Below are 25,839 nucleotides of genomic sequence, written 5' to 3'. Positions count from 1 at the left end.
GTTGTGGTTGGGTTGGTTTGGGGCTTTTTTTTTTCTTTTGTCGTTTTTATTTTGGACTTTGTTGGGATTTTTCACACTGTTATTCTACTAAAGCACATGAATAACACAAAACAGGTCATGCATAAACCAGACCTGATACGTTCCTTTATGCAACTTCAAGGTAATTTTCTTTAATGTTTAACAGCACACAGAAACAAAAGATGCATTAAATTCTTGCCTAAAAAATTGGGAGGCAAGATATTGTATTACCCAAGTCCAGTTCAGAGTATGTTTATGACTTCACTGTCTTACCATGGCTTTCATAGAGCATGCTTCTAAATGTATAGAATGGCTAATCACCTCATGCAGGTAAACTTTATATGATTTAATGATGAAACAAACGTCTGCTATTTGAAACTGAAGAGTGAGTTCTCTGAGAAAGAAAGAATAGTGCAATATCTCACTGTAAGATTTTCCTTTCCTTTTCTTTTTGAGTGTTGTTTTGGTGTAGACAGCTAAATTATTCTATATCCTCAAAACAGAATTTTCAAAGATCCTATCACATTCCTATTTCTGTGTGAAAATTGGAGACTCTTTTCATTCACCTGCAAATGGCAGTTTTGTTTTGGTTTAGATTCAGTGTACCATGTACAAGTACATATACCTGCAGCACTTATGTACCATTGGCTCAAGCCGGGCATGTGAGGAACTGCCGTTGCAGAAGCTTCCCCAGCAAACGGGTTGGTTTACAGGGAACCTTTTCCCCGTGGTGTGTGCCCATCTCTGTCAGTGTACCTAATGTGCAGTGTTCCCTGCTATTCCAGTTTGGACAGTTTACTTTGACAATAATGCCCCAACCATTGAGTGATTAGCCATTTTCTATGTCTTATTTGCTTATTAATTGTTCTGGTTGATGATCTACTGGTTGATAACCTCACAGATGCATTGGTGCAGTGGCTGTTTGCTTGAGCCATTTCAAGCACTGTGAAACCAGGGACTGTGCTGTGCACTGTAGGAACTGATTCATGTTCACAGGCATTTGTGGCAGATTAATAGATGAGCTTGTCATGGAAGCTCTACAGTAGTGGTATTAACTGTTTGAGGCTGTAAGGCATGAGGTACAACTGGCCTTTCATCCTGCTCTTGGTACTCAGGCTTGCAAGGGCTGCTCTTGTGGCATCCTTAGCAGAATACCACTGCTGAACACAGAGAGTGCTCTGGTGACAGAGGATGCAGAGAAGGCTGAAGTATTGAATGCCTTCTTTGTTTCGGCCTTTACAACCAAGGCTGGCCTTTGGGAAGCCCAGTCCAGCAAGGATAGTAGGATGGTCTGGACAGCAGAAGACTTGCCCTGGGTGGAAGAGGAAGAGGTTAAAGACTTGTTGGGCAACATTAACACTCGTAAGTCAATGGGTCCTGATGGGATGCATCCAAGAGTGCTGGTAGAGCTGGCTGATGTGATTGCTAAGCCTCTCTCCATCATATTTTTAACATTCATGGAGGAAAGGCAAGGTGCTTGAGGACTGGAGAAAGGCCAGTGTCACTCCAGTCTTCAAAAAGGGCAAGAAGGACGACCCAGGAAACTACAGGCCAGTCAGCCTCACCTCCATCCCTGGAAAGGTGATGGAACAGCTCATCCTGAATGTAGTCACTAAACATACAAAGAAAAAGATAGTTAAGATAGATTCACGAAGGGGAAATCCTGTTTGACCAACCTGACAGCCTCTGTGAGTGCATAACCAGCTGTCTAGATGAGGGGAGAGCAGCGGGTGTCATCTGCCTTTACTTCAGCAAGGCTTTAGACACTGTCTCCCATAACATCCTCATCAGAAAGCTCAGGCAGTGTTGGTTGGATGAGTGGACACTGATGTGGATCAAGAGCTGGCTGAATGACAGAGCCCAGAGGGTTGTGATCAATGGCACAGAAGGGAGTTGGAGGCCTGTGGCCAGTGGAGTTCCACAGGGATCAGTTCTGGGGCCAATCTTGTTCAATATCTTCATCAATGACCTGGATGAGGGGACAGAGTGTACCCTCAAAAAGTTGGCTGATGACACCAAACTGGGAGGACTGGCTGATTCCCCAGAAGGCTGAGCTGCCATTCAGCGGGATCTCAACTGGCTTGAGAGTTGAGCAGAGAAGAACCTCATGAGGTTCAACAAGGACAAGTGCAGATTCAAGAGGGACAGGGAACTTCTGGAGAGAGTCCAGCACAGGGCCACCAGGATGATCACAGGACTGAAGCATGTTCCTTATGAGGAAAGGATGTGGGACCTGGGGCTGTTTAGTCTGGGTAAGAGGAGACTGAGGGGGGATTTCATTAATATTTACAAATATCTAAGTGGCGGATGTCAGAAGGTTAGGGTATCGCTTTTTTCTATTGTATTTAGTGACAGGACAAGGGGTAATTGAAAGAAGCTGGAACACAAAAAGTTGCACTTAAACATAAGGAAAAGCTTGGTTACTGTTAACTTGTTTACTTGTTCACTGGTACAGACTGCCCAGGGAGGATGTGGAGTCTCCTTCTCTGGAGGTTTTCAAAACCCACTTTAATGCATTCATGTGTCACCTGATCTAGGTGGACCTGCTTTAGCAGGGAAGTTGGACTAGATGATCTCTAAAGATTCTTTCCAACCTCTACCATTCTATGATTCTATGAGTGATTTGCTGCTTGCATATGCCACAGGGGTCTGCCTCTCACCATGTACCCCTGCAGAAATGGGATGATCTCATGTAGATATGTGGTAATATATCTTGGATTCCTCTTTTGCAATGCATGAGGTTGCCTGCTGTCTCACAAGCACAGCTGACTCGCAAAGGAGTAGTACCATAAAGATGAGCAGCTGCTGCTTGCTGAACCAGACAATCCTAAAGCATTGTTAGTTAAGTTTTCTGAACTTAATTTTCAGCAACAGCTCTGCTCCTTTGCACTAGAGGAAAACCACCTTTTAATGTCGTAGTCATGCAAAACAAAGCGCACCATCAAGTAATGGGCCTATATTTAGAGTGTCTAAAATAGTGACAACAAACATGATATTTGTGGGTTGCCCTGAAGAGCTACAGTGTCCTGGCATCACACAAAGTTACATAATCCCAACTGACTCTCCAGACACTGGAAACGAGGAACAACCAGTTGGATCATCCATGGAATTTTCTTCCAGGGCAGACTTGTCCCCTGCAATGCCTCTTCCAGAGCACTGTTGTTTTGTTTTTTTTTTTTGTCTGGCTTTAAATAATCAAGTAGAACTTCCTTAAACTGGGACACAGCCTAACATTTTAAGGTTGCCTTTAGGTATAACCATCAAAAAGGATCTCTCATAAAACGAAAATCCCTATTTAAACTCTTTTCCTTGGAAAAGTGCTGCTGACAGAGGTTATAAAAGATGTTAAATGGAGGTAAAGTTATATAGAAGTTATTTTTATATATATAGTTGTTAGTTATATGTAGATACAGAGAAGGCTTGAACACAAGATGTCTTTCTCACTCTGTGTTCCTAATCTCCCTTTCCAGCCAACATTCAGCACAAGGTTGCTTTCTTTCAGGACTGCATCACTTCCTCAATGGTCCTTGTCTTCCTGACGGTTTTGCAGTCAGATTCTGGTTTTCCCTCACTCTAAATCTGTTCTCCTGTTCTGTCTCCTCACAGCTCAGCCAGATGAATGCCTATCCTCTCTGTAGACATACAGCTTCCAGTGAAGCATCTCTGTCTACAGAATCCAGTTTCTCCTCTGTCTTGAATATGGCTGGTGTTTGAAGGCTTAACTTCTTTCATTCTTTCTTGGTTTGTTTGAGGTTTTTTCAGTTGTGGTTAGGTTTGTTGTTTTGGGTGGGTTTGTTTTTTTTTTTTTTGTTCCTCCAGTTTTCTTAGTCCAATGAGTTTAACTGTTGATAGCAACTAATTATAGCCACCATTTTCAGTGATGACTTTTCACCTAACTTCTGACATGAACTTAGTTGTAATTTAGAAGACAATGCCCTGGTTTCATTTGTGCGATTGAAACCAATCCTGAGGCACAGGAAGAATTATACTGTCTCTCCCTTTACTAATGGAGGAAAGATCAGTTTTTTAGTTGTATGGTGGATACTGGTAAAGCAGTAATTTGTTGAAAACCATAGACAATCCTGGAATGTTAGTACCTGGCAAAATAGGATGACATTTCATACAAGCCACTTTATGTGTTTACTGTAAAAAGGTTTATCATCCAGCACAATATTCCAGTAAGCTTAGGATCACTTACTGCTTTCCCTGTTTCTTTTGTCATTAGCCCCAGATTAGAAGAAGGGTAAGTACAGATGAGACTTTGTGGTCTATGTTCGCTTCTTGACATCTCTTTTCAGTGATGTCAGGCAGCAATGACATAGTTGGGTCAAGGATGGTTAATTATAGAACATTATGCTTTTTACATCAGTGAGATAACTTAAAAAACATACCTTGATAGTCATCACAACAGCAAGTACAGTACAACAGCTTTTGGAGGGTTAGGCAAATGAAATACATCTGACTAGCTTACCTGTGCACAATTTAGACAACATATGAGAACATCAGTATCAGATGTGCAAACCAGGCTGGTTTCAGAGCTTTCTTCTGAAAAACATGTCCCTTGTATGAGCCATTTTTTCAGTGACTTTTTGAAAGAAGAAACCCGTTTCTAAAACAAATTCTTTCCCCATAATATGGATTGGGACATTATGTATTGTATATGTTGTGCAATAGTTACGATTATTGCAAATTCACAACCCTGAGGCAGAGAATGTCTGTGACATGTAATGATCAAGTGTGGAAGTCTGGGATTGGGCTGTTGCTTTGGAGTTCATGTAGGCCTTGAGAAGATAAGAGTGAGCAGAAGAGGATTCTAACGACCTCTCCACTCTTACTGTATTTAGATATCTTGTTGCCTACTGTTACTACCAACAGAATTTCATTGTTCAATGAAAACAATGATCTGTAAAGTGATTTTGAATTATCCTTTGGGAAGTAAAAATTAGTGTTTTGCTTAATTTTATTATCTGATTTGTGCAATATTGACTTGAAAAAAAAATTATCCCAGATTTTAGAGATGCAACTGTTTTGCTGAACAAAGCGGCATGCTGCCTCTTTCCTGTGATCATTTCCCAGTCTAGCTTTAAAGTGTTGTTGCTCTGTACATAAGAGAAGCATTTGACTGATCTTGCCTTAGATTGTAGTTTGAGTTAGAAGGCTGGCAGTTTGCAAAATTATCCTTCAAGGTTTAATGCAATTACATGACTGTAGGCTTCAGTTATAGTTTGAATGCATTATGGATCCACAGCAAGCTATATTTAAAGTACTGAAATGCAGAGCTTCTAGTTACCCAATGTGACCAGGGACATGAACTATCACTGCCAAATATTTCATTTGGCATGATCACTCGGTTTCTGTCTTTTATACATTACCTCTAATTGTAAAAAAAAAATTCCAACCAAAAACCCCCCATTAGAGTCCCATTCCTTTTTTTTTTTTTTGCATTGCTGCTTTTCTGTGGTGGCTTTCTACATTTCTCAGGTTCTTGGGAATACAAGGAATAAAGGAAGAGGTTGTACAATTTTTTTCCAGTATCAGACTTGGAATCGTTCTGAACAATATCTTGTCTGACTGTCTCTTGTTATGAGGCAACCAGAACCCATGCAGTATTTCTAAGTCACGGCCTTGGGCAGAACGAGAGAGATCATTGCCTTCTGAACTGCCTGAATATCCTGGTACTGCCTGCAGCAGAGCATCTGAGGTGTTTTCTCTCTCTCTATGGGAAACAGAGCAGCTTCTGTGGCAGATGAATTGTGGTGCAGAAAAAAACAGCAGCTGTTGACCTTTCAGATTTTAGCTTTGACACAAATATTCCAGAGGGAGATGCTTATGACTTTCTTACCAGCGTATCCTCTACAGGCTGCTATCTTTTACTGTCAGGAAACATGAGCTTCCAGCAAAGCTATGTACTCGTGGGACATGGGTTTATGTGTGATAGCTGGGTTCTTGTGGGCCTAGAGAAAATAAGGTTATTCCAGGTCGTCTCTGGCTTTAACAGTACTTCTTCCACTGACTTCCAGCATGGATTTAGACAGGTCACTTCGTATCTGTTGGAGTAATTGGGTGTGGGCATTAATTAGTGTGGCTGCACTGGGTCTTGTGCCCAGGGAGACTCCCACTGCTTTTCTGTCATCCAGTGTGCCAGATGGCTCTAGTCATCTGCAGTACCACACTCTGCCTCACTCCATCTCTGTCTAAAATTGCCAGGGGACAGTAGTAATGACCTGTCTTGTAATGAGACACAGTGGATTTGAGCAGGCTCTGAGGACAGAGCGCTATCAAGGCTCTTTGCTTAGGTGTAATCTGTGATGGGCAAAGCCATCCCTGCTTCTAGAGAGGCTGCAGGAGTTTCACAAGGTATGACCATTTGTCTGTCTTTAATTCTTCCTTGCATATTGAGAGCTTTCATGTAAATAAGTGCTACATGCACCAGCTAGTGACTGAGCTTTTTAAGCTATATCTGAAGTCATGGAGCTCATCTTAAATAGCATATATGAATCAGAGTAAGTGAAACTGGTGTAACTTCTAAAGCCTAGTGTTACCAGAGCTTTTTCTGAGTAATTTGTAAACTGGGGGAGCTGTATACATGAAGAAAACAGGATTGTAAATATTAAGAATGCAATAATCAATAACTGAATATCACCTTATTCCTGTCATCATCTAGATCATTCTTAAGGTAGTCTTAACTCAGCTGTTTAGGTAGAGACTGGTGCATTTTTTTTTTCAGTAATAATAATACAATCCAAATCCAGTTTCTTTATTTCATTGGATTTCTCAGTTTTGAGGGTTTTTTCCTGCCATTTATCACTGGGTTTTGTTTTTGCTGTGGCAATATTAAGTCCTTGGAACTTTCTTTTGATGCTTGAAAACAGATTTCCAGTTTGCAGTTTGTTTATTATTCTGGTCACGATGTGCTGATGGTCAGTGCTTGTTGTGGGCCAAGTTGAGAGGAAAAGCCATGCACTCTCTTTCATTTGGAAGTGTGCCCAAGGCAGCAACCATTCCTCAGTTCACGCTACTAGAATTGTTTGGTCTGTACAGATTTTGCCAAACATGTGGTCAAGATAAAATTACATATTTTTCCTTGAGACTTCCCTGGTGTTAGTGAAACTTGATTGTTACAATAAAAGCCATGGTCAAAACCTTTCCTTTTTTACTGTCCCTTTGGCTTAGTTCCTTTTTCTGCTAGGTAGAACTTAACAGTATCTCTAGTTCTTTTCCCTTCCCCGGTCTTCTACATTAACCAAATGCAAAGCACAGTAACCAATTAATTTTTAGGTCCCTGGGATTGTAAAGGAATGCATAAGCATGAAAAACAGTGTTGCTATATGGATTATGGGATTTTTTCAGTGCCATGTAAAGTGATACACTCAAGAGTCTACAAGTTTAGTAACTGTAGGTAGTGGTGATAAAGCCCACCTCAGTGTGCATCATATGCAGGTATCTTGAAGGAATTAGAGAAATGACCCTTAGTGCTTACGCTTATTAACTGTGCTAAGCTGTTTCTTTTGAGCAGAGTTGGAATGTACTGAGAAACAATGTTTGACTTTGCTGTCCAAACACATGAGCATTTGAATACTTTGAATAGTGTATTTACAAAACCATCATTCCATTACAGATACTTCTAAAGTGGCTCAGTAGTGCTATGAACCATTACTACTGTTGCTGTTTGTACTCATGTAGTCTGTAAAAGTTCCACTTAAAGTGAGGGCTCACTGTACAAGGTGCTGGATGTGAAACTTTGGGCACAAGGGAGTTGAGACACTTCTCACATAAATAGCTTTGGCTTAGCAAAATGCAGGGGAGAAGGATGATGGTATTTCTTTTCATCTGTTGCTAGAGCAGAGTTGTATGAAAGGGCAGATAGATAAGCATGTCACAAGAGGAAATGGCTAAAAACTAAATTTACAAGTATTTTAAATGAGAGGAGGTTTCTAGTTATCAAAGCAGTGTTGTCATGTTAGAATGAACCTTCATCAACTTTAAAAAGAAATTATATAATGTGGTTGATCAAAACATTAGGAGGGATTAAACAGGCAAGGAGTTTGGTTCCAGGTCTATGGTCTCTGGCCTTTGGCAAACTGGAAATAACTATCACTCACTTGTCACTCAGATTTATATATCCCATTGTGAAACTGTAGTGTAAAAGTGACACTTGAAGCAGAAATTTCATCCGCTTAGACTTTAATTGCCTCATGGTCAAACCACTGCACTGGAACTGATGGTAAGAGCCATTGCGGTCAGCATGTAGAACCATCTGCTTTACTGTGTATTTACTGTGTAATAGTAACAAACTTTCAATTCATGATTCTTATTTTACTAAAAATATGATATTTTTAAAATTTATTTTTTAGCTAGTTTAGCAGCAAAAGCTTAATTGACATAATAAACATAATACAGAAGTAACAAAATGAAAACTGATACAATTCCCATCATGTATTGAGAGGCATAATGCTGGACTGGCCTGGAAATATCTAGTTATAAGAAATATGTTTCCATCTCCTTTTGCTTGGGCTATGCAGCATAAGCTTTTGCTTTAACTATAAGTCACATATAGTAGAAGACCTATTTGTTTGTCATAGGCTTCAAAATCTGTTTCTCTAGGAATAGCCATAGATGTTTGAGAAATATGAAGGTCAGGGGGCAAAACTCAAAAATTAACTTGCAGGGTATTCACCGCAGTGTTTAAATAGTGGGTGCTGATTCCTTTGCTATGGAGAGGATTCAGGTTTGTCCACAGTGCCAAATGGATGCTTTCTTGTGAAAGCTGAGAGTTCAGTCTTTTAAAATATTTTTTTATTGATCCTAACATATGTATCTTCAGCGTGCCTCTATTCTGAGAATCTTTGACAATTAGAGCTACTCAGTCTGATTTTCCCCTCTTTCAGGCTGCTTGTTTAAAAGTTGTGATAACCCTGATAAATCAACACATTCTCCTTCATTTGCAGAACTGGGAAGTCTGTAGAAAATTCCACCATGGGGAAGCTGTATAGCTGGAGTAGGAGCTTCATAGTGCATTGAACATTCCTCTGATGCTTGTCTAGACTCACAGTGCTCATTATGTATATTAAAGTGTTTTAAGTTTTGCTGTCTGGTATTGAGTGCATTTAGAAAAGTATACTTGTCAGGGGTCAGTAGGGGAAAAGTGCAAATCCATCTTAAAATGATGGTATAATTCACCCACATATCTGCACAGCTGAAACTATCTGCACAGCTTGAAACTGAAATTTTCTTGCCTTCTTTCACGGCTTTTTTCCCCTTGACATTTAAAAATAAATAAATAATTGGAAAGAGCACTGTGTTTGTGCATTACAGGCAAGATAAACTGTTTTCTTTTTTCATTTCCTGCCATTTCATGCCTCCATCAGGACTTTTCCAGGAGAAAGGAGAGGTCAGTATTTAGTTGTTTGGGAAAAGATGACTTAGTTACAGACATTTAAACAAGCCCAAAACAAACAACTTAATTGGTCACGTGAGGAAAACAAGATACCACGGTCATCCTCTTCTTCCCTCATGTGGCATCCAAGTGACCCTAAGCATCTGATTACTCTTGCTCTCTTAGCTTGCCTCTATGTTTAGCTTTGTAGTTTCTATTAATAGCACCCAAAATGGATGCTGCATGAGGCAGGGAAAGGTATCTGCCTACACTGTGTGAAGGCAGACGTCCTGCCACGGGAATGGAGGAAAAAGGGTTGGGTTTATGCACCTTCAGGGTTGTGGAATTGGTTGTATTACAAGGGAAAGATGTGCAGGGTGACTGGCTGTGGGGTGGCCTGAGGCTCTGGAAAGTCTAAAGAGAGAGGGTCTTCTCCAGAGAGAGTCTTCTGGCAAATTGCATTTGACCATCAGAATTGTCTACAGGAATCCTTTTTTGTGTTTGCAGGAAATCATACATTTTGTGTTCAGTTCTGCTTGAAAAGAGTCGTATTCAGATAATGAATATGGCCCCATTAATTCTGTCTGATTGTCAAGCTGGTTTGTGATTTCCAGACTTTTAAAGTAGCTCTTACTTGCTGACCTGCCTTCAACAGACTAATAACTTTGTGGCCCTGAGGAGAATAATCACATTGGAAGTCGTTTAATGATCTACATCCTGCAGAAAATGCTTAGAGTGAATGGATTTAAATATCAGTCTGCTCTTTGGACCCAAATGTTGTTAATGTAAGGTAAAGAGAAGTCCCAGTGATGTATCTGTTCTTGTACACCAATGTGAAGTTTCACCCCAAAACCCCCTTTAGTTAGGTCAGAGACAGCAGGCCATGACATGCTGCTTAAAGCTCTTTAAAGTAACCAAGTCTGAGTTTTAGTATTTTCAAGTACTTGAATACCATGGCAACGAGAGCTTCAATGAGTGAGATAATTGGGGACAGAATTCACATGATTCCCTAGAAAGAGGCAATAGTCCTCTGAAAGTTTTGAAGTGGTCTGCAAATCCAAGGTAGTTATGGATGTTTGTCAAAGAGAATTTCTCTTCCGGGACCTGACGTTCCCAGTTACTTGCCAACAACCAGAGCACTTAGCAGCACGCCATTCTTTTTAGCAGATTCCAGATCTGTGTGGGGCACATCCTGTTCGAATGCATCCTAATTAAAGTTTCCCCATCTGTGAAAACATTTACTGGGCTACAACAAAATGATCATAGAATCAATGATGCTTAACTCCAGACAAGATCTAAGATGTTGTTTTTTAAAACTGAAACCTGAAGTTCTAGTTCAAGCAGCAGAGTTGAAAGTGCAGCTAGCAGAGAGGGCATCTCTTCCCACCCAGACCATGATGAGAATTATGGGCAACTCATCCTGATCCCAGAACCAGCCCCATAAATGTTAATGCTATATTGTAGAACTTATTGCTCGCTCTTGAGAAGGATCAGACATTGTAAGTAGCAAGATAAGCAAGGACATGCTGAGATCTTGGGATTAAATTATGTCACAACCAAGATGTGCTAAACCTAGGAGAATCTCATCACATCTCTTACTGGGGTTGTGAGAAGCATGGCTCCATAAATGAGGAATAAAACATTGTTTTCAATGACTGACTATTTTAGTACGGCCCTCAGATGCTTTAATCAAGAAGTTCCTCAAGTGTATCCCTCCTCTAGACCATGGTGACATTCCTGTCTCAAAGGTGGCAGTACTGTGCCTGTGGTATGTAAATTGGTACATTATTATTAAAATGATGTCACTCATCCCATTGAATTCTCTAAAAGACAAATTTTACTCCTTTCTTAACAGCACATGAAAAGGTTCGAAGGAGCTATTTCCCTCTATTGGCTCATCTTCACAGTGCCTCTCTGCCATTCTGCTTCCTCCTTATACTCCTCAAATGAAGATGAGTAGCCTGCTGCAAATATGACATCTCTGACTAGTGTCATTGCCTCCCACCAGTCTGAGTGGGTGTCCTTCACTGATGATCTGCTCCTCCCTGTTAACCCTCGAGGTAAGGTATCTCTGATTTTCTTTGAACCTCGCTTTCTTTGAACTTCACATTTTTTTTTGTTTTAATTATACCAACTACTGTCATATATCTAGCATCACAAAGCTTGCCTTCTAAGTGGAAGCAGTGCATGCAGAGGTTGAATTATCTCCTGCTACCCCCTATGTAATCAGAGAGTTTGCGCCAACAATGTGAAATATTCTCCAAATGTGAGATTTACTTAGCATAGATCTATTACGGGGTTTGGATTTGTCCTTTGACATTAAAGACAATATCCATCTGACCATGGAGGAAGTCTCACCTATTATAATCAAGCATGCTCAGTGCAAAATATGCTCAATGTTAGTCTAAAAAGTATGTTATGTGAAGGAAATTTTGCTACCTACAGCTAGTGACAAATTTTAGATATTTTAATAAAAACCAGTGAAGTAGTAATGAGTCCTACCAATCCTTCTATTTTGTCTCTATTTTAGGTAGCACTGAGAAGCCTCCAGAGAAATGCTTTTCTTCTTCAGACACCTCCTCAGAAGAGAACCACAATGCAGATGGAGAATTTCAAGACCTTTTCCACACAGAGCTGGAAGATGCAGCTGACCAACCCAAGGTGAATTCTGCTGTGCTTGGGAACCACGTGTGTCCCAGCACTGATCTGTCATCATCCATCAGTGCGTGGGTTCAGTTTGAAGATGCACCATGGACCAACACTCCATCGACCCACCCCCAAGAAGGTGAGACAAATGCATTGAAAGGTCCATTCCAGTAACATGATAGAATACATGGACTACACTGGCAGTCTACAGATTTTTTTCCTTGCTCTTGGATTTGTCAAAGGTTGAAACAAACTTTGTACTATGTTTAAATACAATTAATGTTATCAGAGTTTCAGAAAGGGCTCATAATTTCATTTTTTATTGAACTAGCAGTATTTTGTAAAGAAAATGAAAGACTTCTGTGATTCATTCCACCTGTGTTTTGACTCCGGAGACTGCCAAAATGCATTCACAGGAAAACAGCGTAGTGATGTTTTCAGTACGACATTTCTTATGTACAGGCATGACTAATCATCTAAATAGTCTGAGCCTTATTTTCCTCTGTGGTCTGGAACTGAAGAAATGGTGATCACCGCAATCTGTGGTTGTGGTCTTTATCTGCTTATTGTCCCCATATGTTTTTTGCCAGAAGCCTAATGAAACCAACAACTAGTGTGCCAACAGCCATCGGTGCTTTCTGCTGTCTTTTGTTGCTGTGATTTAGCAGATGGAGAATTACAAAGACAACCAAAGTTGACCTTAATTCCGGGACTGCACACACTGTTCTTGAAATGTAAAAGTACTTTCTGACATATTTTCAATGTTCATGGAAAGATTCTGGCTTGCCATCTGAACTTATGCTAACTGATATGAACAAATTTCTGTCCCTCCTTGCAGGAGGCTGTGGAGTAATTGCCCAAGAAAATATTAGTTAATAATTCTACTTCGTTACTGCTAGTTATTAAAGCAATTTCAAGAGTTACAGCTTTATTCTGCTCACTGCGCCCATCATATACTCACTGTGACACGAACAATACTTCTGTCAGAAAAACTGGACTGTCAGCTTTGGGTTGGATTTTGGGTAAAACAACAATTTTCCATCTGCTGTCTTTATGACTGCTACAGACTAACCTGTTTGAGACAGTGCTTAGGCCTTTGTGCAGGTGAAATGAGGGACTCTTTAGGCAAAAAGAAGTTTGTCTGAAGCTCTGCTTAAGACCTTATCTTTGTATTTATTTGTTGGTTATTCTTCTAAGTACTTCTTGATTCTGGTGATAAGGAGAGAAAGAAGAGCACTTGTAACTGTAAATCTGTAAAATTGAGTTGTTCTACCTGTCTTATTTAATTTCATTACTAGGTTATCCTTGCTCTTACTCATACAGCCACATACCTTTTCATATAGGGCTGTTGGTTGCTCTGACACCATATTTTATTCCTAACATTGTGATGTCCTTGTTGACTGTAAAACTCTTTAGTGCACCTTAAGTGAAAAAAGATTTCTTTGCTCAGCTGAAGTAAAGCTAGCAACCAAAGAGTCTTCCATAAAATCAATTTCATGGTGTATTACTTGATTTCCCATCCTTAAAGGGATGTGTCCCAGTCTTAAGATACATGCTCTGGATTTGTTATCAGTCATGCTAGATTGGAGGCAGAGATCTGGGATATAAAAAAGAGGTGATCAGAGAAGACTTTGCAAAAGCATTATGGTTTTGAAGAAGGCACCCATTTATGCTCCTGTAAAGGCATGTCCTAAGTGTTCAGTGCCACTGGAGGAGTATTTACACATGGACTTCTAGCATCTGACTGAGATTGGTGAAGGGGGATGGTTTGCCTGGCAGTGAGATCAGGATGTACTCCATGTAATCCATTAGTGGGAAGCTGTTATTCTTTAACTGTATAGCATCCCTAAGGAGTTGATGTGGATATTTTTAAATCCTTATTTATGAGCTAGTCCCACTCCTGGGACTTTGGGCCCTGTATTATAAATGGCCAGCCCAGTGTAGCTGACAGCCTCTAAAGGGAAGGTTGTAGGGCAGAAGTGATAACAGTTCTTTGTTTCTGGCCCTCTGCTCTGAGAAGCATTTGACAGCAAGAGGTAGGATAAACTTCAGCCTTCTCAATTAATCTTCAGGTCACGTCCTTTTTTTTATGGCTGGCAGCAAAGCCAGAGATATTGTGTTTGACCCATGATACACTGAGACAGTGGAAAGCCTGTGATGACAGCAATTATTCATTTCCAGTAGCAAACAGACCACAGAAGAACAATAGTGAGTGGCCAGGTGGGGGGGAAGAGTATGAAGGCCAAGTGTGGACAGACATATCAGTGTGAGGAGGACAGACACATTTGAAATCTGTTTCCTGTGCAGGCGGCTGTGAAGAGCAACATCCTGAAGTCTCAGCACCCCCAGCCGTGTTCCTGTCAAGGCTCCAGTGCTGTTAGGAAATCATCTGTCTGTCCAGCTGAAGCAGCTGACTAGATAATTAGCCAGGCTGATGGCCAGACTGCCTGGAAACACATTTTGAAAAAGGCTTATGATGTGGCATTTCCAGAGTGCCATGAGAGCAGAGAGGATGGACCCTAGGAGAGAGAGATGCTGTCTTACTCTGTCCTGAGGGCTACATTATTTTTGCACAAGTTCCCTCAAAAGCAACTCCTTGTGCCAAACTCCTCACAGTCTAAAAAAAATATTAACGTAACTGTTAACTGCCATGTAGTGAGTATCCTTTAGGAAATCCATTTAAAGAAAACTAAGGCTAATGCTGGGCCCTTGTCCCGGGAAAAGTGAAGACATTGTTGGAGGGCCAGAAATTAAGGGGACTGATACCAAGAGACAGCACTGAAAACACAAAGGATTTGGAAGTTAAAAAGAAAGGTCAAAACCTGAGGTAAAGAAATGAAAAGCACCCATTGTGAGCCTCGTAGTGGAAATTATTTCAGACATCTGGGGCCAGGCAGAGTAAATGCTAGGCCAAATCTTTCTTTCAAAATATTTCTGCTTTTCAGGCTTATGCATAGATAACTGACAGCTGCCAAATCATGTGGATTTCTCCCTGGGAAGCAGTAGCTCTTGAGTGAGGTCACAGAAATGGTGCATTGTGGTGTCCTGTTCACCCTTTTTCTTTTGCTAGGAAAAGAAGAAAATTTATTTTTCTCACAGGTACTATCAGGCCAGTCAATTGATACTGCAAAAGCGAAAAATGAGATTTTCAGGCTCACTGAAATGTTCCTGTCACAAACGTTACATAATCTGTAAATGATCACAGCCAACAGTGACTTAACATTTGCATTTGTTACACAATGAGCCTCCAGCTCACAATCTCACAATCAGTGTTAGCTGAACTCTTGAATTCAATGAGGTATTCATCAAAGCACCAAAATTAGAGCAAGGCAAGTTCTGTTACATCATCCGTTCCCCCCCCCCCAATCCCTTCCCCCCACTTTTTCCTAAGAGCTTTATCTGTTTTTAAATGCCTCAAGTAATTTGCACTCCTACTATGTTCCTTGAGAAGATATCCCACAGTAAAGCAAATTTCAGCTTAACCATTTTTTGCTGTTCTATCTGCAGATAGGAAGTACATGCAACATGAAATCAGCAGCTGAAAACTAGAGCAACTGTGATGCTGTCCTAAAATCAGAAAAAAATGCGAGGTCCTATGTGCTAGGAAAGGAAATGATGCTAACAAAGTTGATTGTAATGCAGTGTAAGGGTTAAGGAAGGGGTCCTCAAAACATAAAAGAGGAATGAATGCTTAAAGGCAAATCTGCATTTTAAAAGCCAGTCCATTGTGTTAGGAATAAACATGTCAAGAAAAGTAAAATGCATCTGGAAGGAAACATTTTTCAGTTTGGGAAACAATGAGTTAATTTTCAGTATCCTACCTGTTCTGCAGGATTTGCATGTTACTCAGAATCACGGACTGGTGTGTTAGAGACAGTTCTGGCACCAATCTTTCAGCATAAATGGATTTCTGAGAAACTCCTGCAGGTGAAAGGCCAAGACCCTGTATCTATTGACATTAGAGACCACATTCCAATATTAGGTAAAATACCCTACCTCCTTTAGAAATTTGGTTTCAGCACTTCCAGGAATCTGGAGAGCAGCAGGAGCATGAAAGCATCACTTTTGCTTGTCTTGCTTTTTGAAGCTCATAGTGTTTGGCTCAGCATAGGGAAAAATGCACTTTTAGCAGTGCCAAGTGTTTGTATTGGTGAATCTAGAAGAGTCATAGGTGGAAGTTGACTGTGATAAGATTTTAAAGAACATCTGTTTGAGAAGAAGCTCTCTAAGGTTAGAGTTTTCCAAGGTTAAATCTCTCTCTTTGGACAAATTACATTATTTGAATTTTCTAAAGTGGCACAATTTAGATGGAATAAAGTTAATTTGCCCTTGTATAGAAGTATCCTGCAACACTAATTCAGTCTCCCTCTTAGACAAAAATTGGTTTTGGAAAACACAAAACAAGTTGACAACATAGGAGGTATTGAATCTTGTGTTTCTAAATTAGCTTATGTTTTTCATGTTGCTGTGACTGACTTTAAACAAACAAACAAAAAAACCCTGCTGCAAACCTAAGATCTTTTTTTTAGAAAATAGTTCCACAATTTCTAGATTTGCAGATAAAAAACATTTTTTAAAGTAACTTGGCTCTCACTACTGGTTCATGTATGGAGCTCAGCTTTACAATTTGGCCTTTATGTCCAAATGAAGCACATCTGTCAAAGCCATTTCAGGTGAAGTTTTAAGGGTGGCTTTTCAGATGCCTTATGCCATGTTTAACAAAAGGACTGAGACAAGACTGGCAGACTATAATCATATACTTGTCGTCCTTTCAACACAATGCAGAATTACTGAAGAAGTGGAGCATTTTGGTCATGTCAACTCTAACGCAAGAAGTGTCAACAATCTCGACTTTCAGCTCATCCTTAGGAATGACTCTACTCACAAGCAGTTCAGTACATAGGCTCATAGCTGTACAGATATAAATATGTTAGTGCCTGCTTACCTGAAGGTAACAGTGCAGCTGTATAAACTAAATTTGCAATTCTCAGCTGGCAAGGCAGGAAACACTGTTGGGATATTCCCTCTATAGTCATAGCAAGATTTCCATAATGAGGTGGTGTCCCATCATACCACTTGGATGGAGTAGAGAGAGATAAATCCTTTTCAACATCAGTTTGCCATTTTCTTCTAAAATATCTGTCAACCTAAAAAGGACTGACATGCTGAGAAAAGAATCTGTGTCAATAGTTGTTCTGTTACTGCAAGATTTGGGGTGCATTGAGATCTTTGTTGGTTTAAAACATATACATAGATGTACCAACTTAGAAAACAGTTAGTATGCCAACACTAAATTAGAATTAGTCTCTACCAGTACACCTTTCTGGAGTTCAGGAAGAATTTTTTGTCACATTTCTGGTTTGTGTGTTTTTTTTAAATTTTCTCTCTGGAGTCACTCATAGTTCCTGATGTTTGAGTGATACTGTGGTCAAAGAGTATACAATACAAGTTCATAGCAGTGGATGTATAAGATTGTGTTCTGAACTCTGGATGATGGTTTGGCAGGACATAACTGTTTGACATGCAAGTCTGGCAAGTGAGTAGAACAATTTTTCGCCTACTCTGAGCAGAAATGTTATGCAATGTATTCAGATTGGGGCATTCCATCCTGTATGTTCAGAAACAGAAGCCATTTATAGTGCACATCAATAGGTCAATTTTAGTTTATCTTTATATTCCTCCTCTCATGTGGAGCATTCCTGAGATGATGACTACATTTGAATGTGTGTCACAGAGACTGCTTAATTAAATATAATAAAACCGTTCTACAAAAATCTGTGGTACTGTAAAAATGCCGCTGTGTTGCACAGCACAGATATTCAGATCTCGTCAGCAGTGACAGAAACATGAAATCTTCTTGTTCTGAAGAGTCATCATTTCTGCAGTACTTGAACAATGGGAAAATATACAGCTGCCAGCAGTATGGGATCTAAGGCAGACAGCTGAGTAGTGCTGGAGGGTAACAGTGCCAGGCACTAATTAGGTTGCTGCATGTTTGTTATAAAACAACTGTATTGCTGTGGATGTTAGAGTTTGTTTTAGAGTCTCAGTACACTCATGTCGTCTGTCTTTGGAATAGTTGTGATCTTGTGGAAGGTTACCCTGTAAGTCTCTAACCAATACTTGTTTGTTTTCTGCATCCAGGGTCCCCATCAAAAGCACCCAGCTGGACTTCTCCCTCCTCCAACTCTTCGGAGAGGCAAGCACGTGCTTCAGAGAGCAGCTGGACAACCAACTCAGAGGACACCAGCAGCCCAAGCATTGCTCCCTCCTACACAGATCTGCAGTCTATTAATACTGAGGACTTGACCAGTGGTGGAACGTCTGCAGCAGACTCAGCTGGTAAGAGGGAAGCTGTCAAGTTTCCACCTTGATCTTTTTGATGCTACTCAAACACACCACTCAGAAGTGAGCTACAGGGAATGGATCCAAAGCAGAACAAACTCAAGGATTAGGCAGACCAACTCTTTGTTCTAATTCTGTTCCCAGAAAATGACACCCGGATTTAACACACCACAGATATGTGCAGGCTCCCAGAGTAAGACCCAAATGCAACTGTGTACCTGTTGGTGGACTTACCCGAGAGAAATGTTGGAGCATTTCTGGTTTCCACATACCCCATCAGCTAAACATGACCTAGGAGCTAATTCTCAGTATATTGTGGGAGAAGCTGGATGCTCTTCTTGAACTTCCATGCAGAAATTTTCTTAACTCACCAGTATATTCAGCAGAGGCAGATCCAGCTCTGTATACCCCTCTCTGTTTCAGTGAGTGCCAAAACACAGATCCAGGGTGCTAGATGCATACTTTGCACTGTGCTTTGTACTGTAACTGTAAAGAAATGCAGGGAAGAATGTAGGAGATGACTGAGAATGGTTCAGTAGCAGATTTTGGTCCTTTAAGGATCTTTTATCTGACCTTGTAGGGATCTATTCAGATGACAGAAGATGACTGGAAGAATGTGCTACATGGCATTGTAGCTTATTGCTCCTCAGTTGTACTCTAGAAAATCTCTGAAGCAGAATTAAAAAAGCAGAGTGGTACCATCTCTGTCATGCAGAGTTGGGATGATGATGATAACTCCTGAATGGCAAAGCACTTTCACGGAGCATAAAAAGGCCTGGCATGTCAGGTCACAAAAAGGAAAAATATACACAGCTCCAGGAGGAAGCACCTGCAGTATGTTGGAAGCTGTTCACCCAAAGCTGAGGAAGGTCAGGAGCTACGCAGTTTGGTAATGGAAATTGGTTTGCTGGTGTCATAATAGTTCAGACATCTGAGGTATTTAATGTGCTTTCTCTCAAATGATGAATGTAATAGTATGTGTGAAAGAAGACTTCCTAAATCTCACTGAGTTTATATGTCCCTTCCATAAGAGACATACACATACACCACCTGAAAACAGTATTATTTGGTAAACTGGGTTGCACGTAACAGCAAATTCATAAACAGCAGCATGATAAGTACTGGCCAGGTGCTTAAGACAAAGGATTTGTGGAGAAGCAGTATTTACTTTAGGTAAGTAGAGACCTTTCTTCAAATAATACAATTAGCACAAGTCTGTCTGACCATTTTTATTTTAAAATACTTTGCTTGTCTGTTCCTCCAAGATTGGAAACCACTGATAGAAAGGCAGAATAGGCAAGCTGGTATCATGTGCCAGCTGTTTGAATGCCAGCGTGGCACCAGTTCTGTTCTGATAAGCTCAGGTCTATAAGGGTGAAGTGTAAGAGTTTTCATCTGGAGTATGTGGTGTATATTCTTATGTCTTTGATTTGGTATAGGTTGCCAAAGGATGGTTGTTGTAGCTGGGACTTCCTCCACATGAGCAAGGGAAGTAGGGGATGCTAAGGTCATATATAACTTTGTTTCATATAAAGAAATGAAAGGCAGAAGTGCTGCTGTATATCATTAGCATACATGTATAATTATTTGCTATAAATGGCCAAAGGAGAAGTTGATACTTTATGGAACTATTATGCAGTTCTGACTGCTTTTCTGTTGTTCATTCTGCCTTCATCTCTCCTTCACAGTGCATAAGTGCATAAAAATCCATGGGCACTTTCTTCTCTCCTTCCTCTCTTCTCCTCTCCAGAAATTCAGTTATTCACACCTGACTTGGTTGAATTTATTTAATTATTTTTATTTGCATTTCTCAAAAGACTGGCTACCTCAGTCTGTAATGGAGTTTGAAGGCTCCATCAAGGCAATGAAATAACATCTGTTTTTTCCATAAAGAAAAAGAGAATAATCTTCATGCTCTATGTGAAAAAGTCATATTGTTTGCTAGCCAGTATGGTGACTCCAAGGTCAAGCTCAAAGGAGAGAAAAAAAGTCAGATTCATTTCACTGTTAAAAAACCCAACAAAAGTAAGAAATCAATTTTTTATCTACTTAGTTTAATATTGTTTCAAGTGAGAAAAAAACTCTTGGTGAGAAAAGCATGAAAAAATCTACTCAGTGCTCAGAAACTGCATATTTTAGCCATGGTGAATTTTGATTGCCTGAACAGTGTAGAAGAGAATGCAGGATACTCTGTTTCTGATTTTACCACTTGTCTTCAATTTATCCTGCATGCAAAATGCTTAAGCATCAACTGACTGTCAAAGTTTGAGGCACATGGTTTTGTGTGGTAGCAGGTGAAAGCCTGAGGTGGGGTCTGGCTGCAGACAGATACAGAGCCAAGTCTGAGCAGTGAGAATGCACATCTTGGTGTCCAGGGCTGACAGGCTCCAAGCAGGTGAAATTGGCCAGGAAGCAACTTTCGCACAACTGACACAAGATTTGAGTGTAAAACAATTCCATGGGCTTGAGCTTTATCTAGCACATGTGTTTATGTAACATATGACCTAGAAAGGTGGTAGAGACTTGAATGATCCCGACCTGAGGGTTTACCTTTGCTAGTAGGGGGACTGCAGAAGGCCTCCTGACTGATTGAGTGGGGATAAGCTCCATGATGTCCTGTAAAGGCAGCAGAATTCACAGCAACGAAGGTAAATACTGCATGAACAGGACTGAAAAATATTTGCTTTTCAATCAAAGTGCAGCTAGAATATGTTGCATTTTGTTGCCTGTGCTAGTTTGAACTCTGGCACCAAGAAGCCTATTGTATTCATCTTTGTCAGTATGAGGGGCTTTTTTAGCCTGCAGCAGCTCGACAGTAAATTTGAGTTAAGTGATAGCAGACTTCCCATTTAACGTGGGCATGCTTATATGCTTATAACAAGCACTTTACAACAGCTGAGGTTTCACAGTGTATGTGAAGCTCTATTTGGTGCTGGTGAAGTGGCCCATTGCCTCAGAGCTTCCTACCATACATCACCGTGTCATTGAACTTGGATCAATGAGCATGGAAAGAAGCAGGAACTTTTGGCATTTGTGCTCTGCTCTGCAAGATAAGTAACAGAGGACATCTCTGTTAATGATACAAGTATTTATTCATGCTGAAGCAGATGCCTGTCTCAGATTTCAAAAAAGGCCAAATATCTACATGTCAGAGGAGTAAGGAAGAGGAAAGGCCTTCTTGTATCTATGATTATAGATCTGGAAGTACTGGGATGTGTTCTGGTGTTGTGCACCAATACCTCACAGCTTGATTTGGATTTCTGCATTTCACCATTCATCTCTCAAGCAATTTTTAGTTATATAAATAAAAATTAGATATAGACTTGTATATAAAATAATTTTGTATGATCAGTACATGTATAATAAAATAGATATGTGTTTGCATAGATCATAAATCATAGATCATAAATATTTCATTCAAAATTTAAAAGAATATATGGAGTAAAATCTCTCTGTTATATAATCATGCTCTGTGTGTGTGTGTGTACGTGTGCTCATATATGTATAAAGTTGATTAGCCTCATAGACAAAGGTTCCCTGATAGCTGTGTTAGGTGATTGTTTCTAGTTCTGTTGTTGTTTCTGTTATGATTTGTATCTTAGGAGAGCTGCAGCTGTGCCATGTTTGATGTTGATGGTTCAATTTGCTGACCAGTTGTTCTGTTTGGCATTCTCCTGAAGCCCTGGGACTACTGGGATACTGAGGAAATCACTATGTTGTTATTTTCTGAGAACATCTGCATATTTGGAGATAGAAGGTTGCATGTGTGACTTCTAACTGCTCAAAATCCAGAAAGTTAATAAATAGCATGTGGAATTAATTCTGAGAATTTTATTATTTTCAAAGTAAATTGCATGGTTTAAAGAGGGTTCTGCTGCATCTGATTTAAAACTTGGAGATGACAGTTCTGGTGAGCTCAGCTCCAGCTATTTCTTGAAGGTAATGGAGGGCAAGTACTAACTTTGCAAACCTTTTCCCAATGCTTTTTCACAGTGGTTCTCTCACAAATGTTTGAGGAGTTTTTTTTCACTATAGGAAGATAAATACTGAGTCCCGATAAGATGGTTGCAAGAACAATGTTCTGTGGTTTCAAACAAGTGGCTTTGAACATATCACACAGCCGTGCAATGTGTTTACACTGAATGCCAGAAACAGGCTACAAACTCTGCAGATATTTAATGTTATTTACCAGAGGAAGGGGGAACACAGCATATGCTGATGGTTACCGCCTTCCACCCAAAACTGCAGTTCAGTTATGCTCTGTAACTATTAACAGTCTTGTTCTGATGTCCCAGCCTCAGACACATAAAAAAATTGTATGTGAGAGCTTGCCAAAGCCAGCTGGAGAGATTGCAAAGAGGAGCACTAAACCCTTGCCTCAAGGAGGAGGGGTCTCAAGAAGACTATGAGCAAAGAGCAGCCAAAGTGTGCTCTTAACTCCTCTAAGGGCTACATTCAGCAGCAGAGGCAGCATTCCTTCCTTATGTCCGATACCAGATACCAACTCACAATTCAGGAGTTTTATATCTTAGTTGTCATCTTGTATTTTTTTCTCAAGGCTTTTCTAAGAGTAATGCACTGGTAGGGCAGAACTGGGAAACTAGGTCTAGATAATTCATAGCAGTTCACTTTTGATCCCAAGTTGGACCGATGCACTGGAAATCAGCTCCTTTTCAACACCTCATGGTTACTTGAAGGAATCCTCAGTATCCCAATGACCTCTGCAGCAGTGTTGAACCCTCATCCCTGTTTTGCAGTGGGGAAGCCTGCAGCTCAGTTGTAGAGGCTGGACCTAGGTGAAAAAGAAAAGGTCTTTGCCATGTAGTCTGGCAGTCTTGCTCTCTGAAGTAAAGGAAGATTGCAGGTATAAGCACTGGACCAGAGTTAGAGTCTCAGACCCTGCTTATGGCAAGAAGGAAAGGTGCAGAAAGTCTGTCAGGAGGAAGGCAGAAGTGTTAGCATGAGAAACAGGTATAACAATAAGCAAAAATGTCTATCTATTTAGTAGAGAGAATTACAAAATAAGATTGGTCTGCAGTCATCTCATTCATAGACTTTAAGGTCAGAAGGAAGGACCATGAGCTCATCATCTAATCTGGCCTCCTGCACATCTCAGGCCAAAGAACCTCACCCAGTCATTTCTGCACCAAACCCATAATTTCAATTTGAGATACAGTATATCCTGAGCAAATATCTCCATAATATTTTTCTCATTGACATCAGCTGCAGCAAAGATTTCCCCTCTTCATCCATCTCCAGCCATTTAAAACTTCAGTTTTAAAAAGGACTGTCCCAGAGATAATACTTAAACTAGAACTGAGATATCACTGAGCTTAATTCTACTAGTTCTTATGTCCTCAGCTGGGGCTAAATGTAGTCTCAACCTCAAAAGATTCATCATCTGCTTCTTCTATGCCCCAGAAATAATACTGATTAGTTATCTTCTCTATTAGCCTGCCTTCTAAAGAAGAGTGATTGAAGCTGCTGTAGGACTATCAGATTCTTACTTTTCCTTTAGGAACAATGAGGAATTTCAAACTGCAGGAGGAGGGTATATAACATTACTCTCATAGCAAGAAAGGAGTTAGAAGAAAGCTCAAAAGGATATTCTCCTATTCATTCCTGCTAGGCTGAGGATTATCCTGCTAACTCCTGTGGATTAATCAGGCCTTCCTTGCTCCTTCACATTTAGAGAACACCAAGTCTAAGACACGGAGAGACAAAGTGTGAAGAGAAAGTGGTAACTGAAAGAACCATTACTGCTTAGAAATGCCTTAATTAAAAACATTTTTCTTTAAAAAAAAAAAAAAAGGAAAGCAATTTCACCATTTGATGGAGTGTTTTCTTGCTTACATGCCAGCACAGAATCAGTTCTGATCTCATCCATGTCTTTGGCCTTTGTGCTGCAGTCAGCTACAGGAGCATCCCTTAGTTTAGGTGCTGAGTTTTTTTCCTCACAGCTGTTCTCAAGTGCAGGCTACAGTAACTATGGATATGTAGCAGGGTTATGCTTTGTTACAAAAAAGTTAAACACTGAGCCTACATGAATTGATGAATTTCACTCTTTCCACACCTGTTTGCTGATGATTTTATAACATCAGACTGGCTGAAAGAAAAGCAGACAGAATTCCAGCCCCAGTCACAGGACTGACCTGCTGATCTCCCTTTTAGTAGGCAATATCCTGAGACAGATGTGGGTAGATGCTTTGTAGTTTATCTGATGCCAGTGAGACAGACTAGGTGGTACGAAACACTCTGTTTGTGTTTGTAAGGCTGTGATTCCTCAGCCACAGTGTTTGCATTGGCTCCAGTTGTTCTCTAATGCAGTGCAGAAAGCCACATGCCTGTGTGATAAGCCAGAGGAGTTCAAAAGGAGATTTTGCAGCTGGGTAGGACATTTCAGTTTGAAGCTTAATTGGAGATGGAACACTTGGATGTGGCAGCTATCTCTGATTGCTGTGTTGTAAGAGGAAAAAATCAGTCTGTTTGAAGCAATTCTGCAGGATGCTAAATAGCTTCTGAACTTAAAGGTACTGGGAGGGAAGAACATTAAGGCATCTCCCCCAGTGCAGCTCTTTTGAAGCAGAAAACATCACTATCAGTCTTTGGCAGTGCTATCTCATGTTCTACCTTCAGCTCCTGGCAGCGTGCTGCTGCACCACGAACAGGAGGCAAAAGCAGTGCTGCAGGGATATGGTCGCAGTGGTACAGCACTGTCCCAGCCCCATGCTACATGCTAACATAGCTGCTGCCCCACGGAGCTGCCTGCACCCCATGGAACTCCCATGCCACAGCTCTTGGATAGCAGCAGGGTTCACCATGGGGAGGAATTGCTCACCTGAGAACTCACATTTTCCACCATCACTTCTACCTGACAGAAGTAAGCAAGGTTTCAGCAGCAGGACTAACGAGCAGGAGTTATAAATCGTTTCATGTGCTCTCAATTAGACATCCCGGTTCTGTGGTGGAATTTGCTATCTGAGTATGAAGGAGCTGAATAGAACTGGCAATGGAAAACAGCAGGTGAAAAGGCTGTCAGGGGCAGACAGCAAGTAAGAATGAGAAAATTCATGATGCCCAAATGGATGTATTTGCTTGTTTCTCCCTTACTGTGATAACCTTTCCAAGGTTTCAGATGATCGGGGGACCACTGGACTATACAGCACAGGAACTCACTGGAGAAGTGATAATGAATTCCTTTAAGGGATCGGTTATAGAATTTTCTCAAGAACATTGTGGGTTAAATTGTGAAACAGGTTTGTTAAATACAAGAATATAGAAATCGTTTAAGAAAAACCTCAGGTTTCTGTGTTGCTGCTTTGTGGTTTTGTGCCCACTTGTTGTGATTATTTTTAATGTCTATTTTTATCAAAACTTATGCCTCTCTTATTCTTTTATTCAGTTCCGATGTTAGGGGAAAAAATGTAACGGTTTCAGCTCTTTCAAGCTAGAAA

General features: G+C 40.4%; 1 protein-coding gene across 1 annotated transcript in view; it reads left to right on the top strand.

Annotated features, from left to right (window-relative positions):
• The window catches only part of STON2 (stonin 2), a 77,011-nt gene that overhangs the window by 7,101 nt on the left and 44,071 nt on the right, over nt 1-25,839 (top strand). Inside the window, exons 2-4 of the mRNA XM_061998816.1 lie at nt 11,250-11,454; nt 11,925-12,179; nt 18,185-18,382. Of these exons, the coding sequence (XP_061854800.1) occupies nt 11,367-11,454; nt 11,925-12,179; nt 18,185-18,382 (541 nt within the window). The 5' untranslated portion in view covers nt 11,250-11,366. The remainder of the gene's footprint in view (nt 1-11,249; nt 11,455-11,924; nt 12,180-18,184; nt 18,383-25,839) is intronic.

Source organism: Colius striatus, chromosome 6, assembly GCF_028858725.1.
Source record: "Colius striatus isolate bColStr4 chromosome 6, bColStr4.1.hap1, whole genome shotgun sequence".
Taxonomy (NCBI): domain Eukaryota; kingdom Metazoa; phylum Chordata; class Aves; order Coliiformes; family Coliidae; genus Colius; species Colius striatus.
The sequence above is the reverse complement of the archived record's forward strand: the minus strand, read 5'-3'. Positions and strand labels throughout refer to the sequence as shown.